At 42.2% G+C, this 6,564-nt stretch overlaps 1 protein-coding gene across 4 annotated transcripts in view; it reads right to left on the bottom strand.

The window, feature by feature from the left end:
• mtss1 (MTSS I-BAR domain containing 1) overlaps positions 1-6,564 on the bottom strand; it is a 68,375-nt gene that overhangs the window by 47,400 nt on the left and 14,411 nt on the right. For all 4 annotated transcript variants that reach the window (XR_004656221.1, XR_004656222.1, XM_034868480.1 and 1 more), the window contains exon 3: positions 3,340-3,413. Coding sequence is in view for 2 of the 4 variants with exons in the window: in XM_034868480.1 (XP_034724371.1) it covers positions 3,340-3,413 (74 nt within the window). In the remaining 2 variants the exon portion in view is untranslated. The remainder of the gene's footprint in view (positions 1-3,339; positions 3,414-6,564) is intronic.

The following is a 6,564-nucleotide window of genomic DNA, read 5'->3' as shown; positions in this document are numbered from 1 at the left end:
ACACACACACACACACACACACACACACACACACACACACACACACACACACACACACACACACACAGCGTGAGATGATAGGTATGAGATGAGACAGCTCTGTGTGTGTCCAATCTTCTTCCTCTTGCTTGCAGGCTTTATTTATGCTTCAGGTGACGCCACGTGCTGCAGAATGTGATCTGAAGCTGCCTGAAGCTGCTTAGTTCCCATTAAGCTCAGTTTTTAAAGGATCTGTAGTCCGTGCATTGTTTGCTTGAAGAGGAAGATGTTCACGGAACAGCAGTCTCGCATTTAATCAATCCATCAGACTTTATTTATATAGCACTTTTCATAGATGGAAATGCACCACAAAGTGCTTCATACAACCCCCGCTAGCTAGCTGTGTGGATTTACCCTGCAGAGATCTGAGGACCAGTTAACCATAGTCCTCATAATGCACCAGAATTTAAAATTCCAACACAAAGAAAGCAGAATGTAACAGACATCCGGCCGAAAAGAGGCACATTCGGCGGAAAGCTGAATCTGCTCGATTCACATTTGGTTTCTTAAAGTGCGTTGCCTCTTTTTTGATAAACTAACACGAAGAAACACGACAGAGCAGGTCTTATAAGGCTTCCACGGTGGGACGTGGCCAGGATTCACCTCCCACACACACACCCACGCTGCTGGATTTCCTTTAAATACCAACGGACTTCTGTGTTACATAATCATAACGGCAGCTGACTGTCTTAACGAAACTGCAACACACACGCACGCCAGCTCTGAATACTCTGGTAGTCCCTGTCCTCCGTGTGTTTATCCAGCCTGTCGTCTGCACCAGCTGCTTAATACTGACTTGTTTATTCACTAGGGGTGGGAATCTCATAAATAGACATATATATCTTTATATTTGTTTGTTAGATTTTGAATTTCTTTAGCCTAATGGGGTTTATATTTTGTAGTCCTTCCATGCTTAAGCCTTTAACACGCTCGTCAAAGTCACCTCCTCTTACAATAATCTCCCATGTCAGAGGCTCCGTCATGTTTAAAGGTGGACAATTGGCTTCTTAGAACATGAAACATGAGGCGGTCACATGTAATGTGATCAAGTAGATCAACAGCCTTTCTGTGTTTTGCCTAATTATTTTATGCATGTCTTATTAGATCATGTGTATATGCACAAAACTTCTTTTTTTTCTTCTTCCTTTTGGCCAGTTTTGTGTTTTTTCCTGCCTAAATAAGTTGTCGTCCATTATCCCATCACTCTGGTTTCTGATTTGTACATGTCTAGAAACAGTAACTAAGTTAATAATGTAATCATCAATGTAATCAATAAATTCATTCTTGAGAGAATCCTGATGCATCTAAGAATCGTTTTTTTTTTCCATCCCTATTATTCACAGAGGAGAAAATGTTCTGTTAATGTTTGAAGTGACCCTGCAATAAAAAGAGTTTATTAATTTGGTAAAGAAAACTGTAAACCTGATACAACTTACCTCGTCTACAAAGCCTCTGAGATCAAATGAAGCAAAAGAGAGGTATTTTAGACGGTAGTTTTCTTTGAACTTTGTAGCAGTTCCTCTCCTGTTTCAACATGACAGTGGCCTCCGTGCACATAGCCAGCTCCAGTGTTTCCCACAGAAGACTAGTTTAGCCCTGTGGCATGTTAACGAGGGCCCGGCTGCGGCCAGTTACACAACTGATGGCAACATTAATGTAGAGCCCAATTGTTTCAGGGATGACTATAATATGGACGAAACCGTTTAATTGAGAATTTAAAAAAAGCTGAACACAGATTTTATAGCCTATCGCTGATTCTGCTGCATCCATTTTGAACCTTTTACGGTTTACTGGTGGAGTGATCTTTTAATGTCTGTGGTTTTGGAATTACATTAAACAACACATGGGTGTAATGTTTGTCACGGCCATGAGGTGTACCCCTATACTTGACACACTGATGTGGTGAAACTGACTGTCGTATCCAATGTGGGAAACAAGAGCAAACGACTATTTCCTACAACGTTGGAGTACTCGTTCAGCATAGAAGAACGAAGGCTGCTATTGGACTGTGTCTAATGACATTGTGTCTTACATGGACTCAAAGTTTTCCTAAACAAAACATTTAAAAAGATGGAGAAAATCCAACCTTTGGTGAGTTAGGGGGGGGGGGCAACGTTCCATGACACATAACAAACGGTAGCGAAGGCAAAGACATTTCTAAGTTCTCAGCTGAGGTAGACACAGTAACGTTACAGTTATCCTAGCAGCTAGCTGAGTGTCCTTCTTTTTATAGCTTTATCCCAGTAAAACGGCACGGGTGAATTTCCGCCTGCATGGACGTTTTGAAGCCTAAACTTTTGCCCAGTTGCCCTGACTTCAGTAGTGATGAAGAGCTTCGAAGGCTCATTCTCACTAAACTAGGTGGAGGTGAGTGGCTCTACTGACCCACTTCAATATGCCTACAGGAAGGACAGAGGTGTTGATGACGCAGTCATGATGCTAGTGCACAACGTCCACTTTCCTTTGGACAACCCTAGACCACTCTCCCATCACGAAAAATAAACTCATCATTTAAGGCACCCTGCCGCTCTCGCTCCAACTTACGCTACTCTGGTACCGCAAGAAGTTCTTGCTTTTCAACACCAGTAGAAATAAATCCATAACGTCCCAGAACTACCTAATCTAGAGTAAAGCAAGGCAGCTGCAGATGTGGTCTAACTGCGTCACTTCCCAGAGAGAGAGAGAGAGAGAGAGAGAGAGAGAGAGAGAGAGAGAGAGAGAGAGAGAGAGAGAGAGAGAGAGAGAGAGAGAGAGAGAGAGAGAGAGAGAGAGAGAGAGAGAGAGAGAGAGAGAGAGAGAGAGAGAGAGAGAGAGACAGAGGAGACCAAAAGGAAAAAAAGAGGAGGGAAATAATCCCAAAACAGCCAAAGTAACTTGAATGAAAGCATGAAAGTACAGATAGGAAAAGAAAAAGACAGATGGTATGAAAACTGGTTAAGCATTTTCCCTGGCCAATTTCATCCTCCAGTAGCACAATCCTTAATTGTTGCTATGGACGCACACGCACACACTTAATGGAGCTAATTAGTTCCCTCATGATCTCACTCTTTATAATAAAAAAGAGAGATAGTAAAAGTGATAGTAAAATGAGAAATAGGAACAGACAGATCAAGAGGGACGATTGTCTTGGTTGACTTGCATGATGTCACACACACACACGACTGTCTTCTTGGTTTGTTTGGTCCACAGTTGATAATGCAATCATATCACATTTCACTTTGAGTACTCGTGTGTGTGTGTGTGTGTGTGTGTGTGTGTGTGTGTGTGTGTGTGTGTGTGTGTGTGTGTGTGTGTTTTTACCTCTGGTCCCGGTTGCCATGTCTGCCACCTTCTGAAAAGCATCCAGGAAGGCTCCGGTCACCACGATAGTCGTCCTGAGTCAAACACAAATCCACACGTGTATTAACTGAATCTTTTAAATAACTCAGTGACCTCCGTCTCCTCTGGGGCTGTCTCCTCTGATTTAATCTGAAACCCAAAATAAGCCTAATGTATTTCATATACTACATAATATATCAGATAGAATTGCTTTACTGTCTCGTTAACGTGTACTAGAGTGCTTCCTTTTTAGGCTTGGTGCATCAAATTACGGGTGTCATTAACCAGGGTTACCCCCATGGCTTTAGTTTCCACTAAAGCTTCACAGCAGGGGGTACCAAACCAATGACCATTTTCAATAAAAGATTTAATGAATGAACACCACAGAAGAAGAACACAGCGAATTACGTTATGATCAGCTAACTTCCCTAACTAGGCAGTGTTAGTGGCAAACAAAATAAATAAAAAATACATATAAAAAGGAGCAGAAGACACATCATTACGGACGTTATAAAGGACTGAGATATGTGAAACTATCTGGCCTGGTTACGCAATCATCAGAGACTACAAGTGCTACAGATGGGCAGACGCAGCACAGTTTACCTCACACTCAAGTCGGTGCAGGACACACTGTACACACATGCTATGTACGGTGCTGTGCTGCTGTTATCCTGACTCAGGGATCCTTTTACAAAGTCTACAGACTACCACGTTGTTGTTGGCATTAAGAGTGAAACACTCCCACACTTAAGAACACCATGTGTGAGGCTGTTTCTCAACGTGTTTTTGCAAGAAATCCAAACTCGCGCCGTTGCTGGAGGCAGCCGAGTTATTTGTAGACGCGACGATGCAAGACATTTGTGTCGCCGCATTTACCTCATCAATGACGCCCAGGACATTAAATCCCACAACCAGAAGCATACAATTAAAAACACACTACTGTGGCTCCGTGTGTACACAGACATGTTTTGATCTGCCGTCCCAGGATACCTGTCTGCCTGAACGCTCAACAGACACACATTCCTCAACAAGACACTAGAAACCCCGCTGGAGTCTGATGGAAGCTCTGGTTTGTCTTTGTTTAGCTGATACATTAGACATAGGGTGGAGTAAGGCTGGTTTTCAAAAGCCCAAAAGTCTGTATCATTCCCACCTAAGAGCACAGTATCACGTTATTTACCGTGAAATCAACGTATCGATACACGGACACCAATTAACAATTATTTACTATTGAGTCGTCAGTTTGTCTGCTTGACAATCACATTTTGCAGCAATGCAATTGAAGTGAGATGACCAAAACAGAGAAGTTCCTCTTATTAGATCAAAACAGATGTAAGACTGTCCCTAACGTTTTGTGTGCTTTGAAGCTTCGGTGGTAGACTTTATATTTCACAGTTACTTTTTCCGTCAATATAGATCTCCACATTTCCGTACCGCATTTGAAGGCAGCTTCATCTCATGGAGAAAGAGATAAAGAAAAGAGACAGATCTTCGACTGTGCTTTGTTGTTAGGGTTAGAGATGTTCTGATACCAGTACTGGTCTCACCTCTGATACAGCCTAAAACGCTGGTATTGGTATCTGGAAGTACTGGAGTTTATGCACTGATACGATACCACGTAATAAAGCTCTAAAGAAAATCTACATGAAAGTTGTTTATTTAGGTTCTACTCCCGTTATAACTGACTGTCAAACTGGATAACAAAAGACATTTCTGTGGCATTCATTGTTTGTGTTTGTTCATGTTTCACAGAGAGTTTAACCTGAGGCAGACCGACAGCAGAGATAGAAATCATATCACATCCACACAGAGACAGTAGCATACAGCTGTTAAATCATAATAAAATATATGACCCATTGGTGTCAGATCAGTACTCTGCATCGGCCGAAGTTCAGGTTTCGGAATCGGTATCGGGAATTAAAAACTAGTATTGGACCCTCTCTAGTTGTTACATAAACTCCTGTGTTTGTTTTTTACTCTCGCGGTGTTTTACAACTTTCTTGAGGCTGTGACGTTTCCCGTTTTGCGTTTTAGACTCTCACGCCGCCTTAAAACGGACGAGTCAAAACCCCACCGCAAACCCCTGCACGGATAACCCCGGTCCATCCTTTAGGTCCAATTATGTCATAACACTGTGTCAGATGTGTTTTGGTCAAAAGCCCTTTAAATGAACAGGTCAATGCAGCACACAGCAGCTCTTTGACAAGATGCTAATCAAACATTGGCATAAAATCTGGGAAGACTTCAGTAAACTGTCATTTAAAGTAAAGATTTGGGTTGGATAAGGCTCACGGGTCTGGGAAGAAAGTCTAGAAAATCCTTGATAATCCTGGTGATGTCTACTGAACAATGTAAGCACAAAATATAACCATTCATTTCCATTCTTACGTTTCACACTGGATTTTTATGATGGTTCAATGAGTTTACACAACTGTGGAGTTAAAGTCTACTGTACTAAAGCTTTATGTCTGCCAAATATCCAAAGCAGATCTCTTAAGTAGCATCAAACACGACGAGCAGTTTGAACAGTGGTTTTTGTTATGTGTAATGTTGTCAAGCTTCTCTCAATAAAAAAAAAATGACCCAAAAACAAAAAAAGCAGTTTTGTACATGCTTGTGTGCGGTTGGATGACGGGGCTAATGGACTGTGACTGGCTGCAGCAGGCAGAGGGATCCTTATCAAAGTGAACTGGTCTACTGGGAAGTACAGCCATTACACTGTTATTACACTGTGTGTGTGTGTGTTTGTGTGACAGGACAGCTGAAGATATGAAAGGGTAGAGAGGGAGGGGGGGATGACACACAGCAAAGCTCTACCAACTGAGCTATCCGGGCGCCCATAATATATAATATTGAGCAGTCAGAGCTCACTAGGAAATATTAGTATAGTGTTACAACTCTGGTAGGCAGTATGCTCACATGAACCATTGTGTGTGTGTGTGTGTTTTTTTTTTTTTTAAACACACATTTAAACAAAATATAGAGAATAGAGACAAACACATATACAGACTACATATATATAGAATTATAGACTAAACAGAATGAGCAATTAGTGTGTTATAAAGGCCAGAGTGTAAGACTGTGTGTGCATGTGCGTGACAATTTCCCGGGACTCCCGCGGGAAACACGTGACCCACGGGACTCCCGCGGGCCACGTGTTTCCCGCGGGAGTCCCACGGTACAGGAGTCCATCTCACCGATGGTAAC

This window comes from Etheostoma cragini, chromosome 4 (assembly GCF_013103735.1).
Source record: "Etheostoma cragini isolate CJK2018 chromosome 4, CSU_Ecrag_1.0, whole genome shotgun sequence".
Classification (NCBI taxonomy): domain Eukaryota; kingdom Metazoa; phylum Chordata; class Actinopteri; order Perciformes; family Percidae; genus Etheostoma; species Etheostoma cragini.
This window is presented reverse-complemented; position numbering and strand designations above follow the sequence as displayed.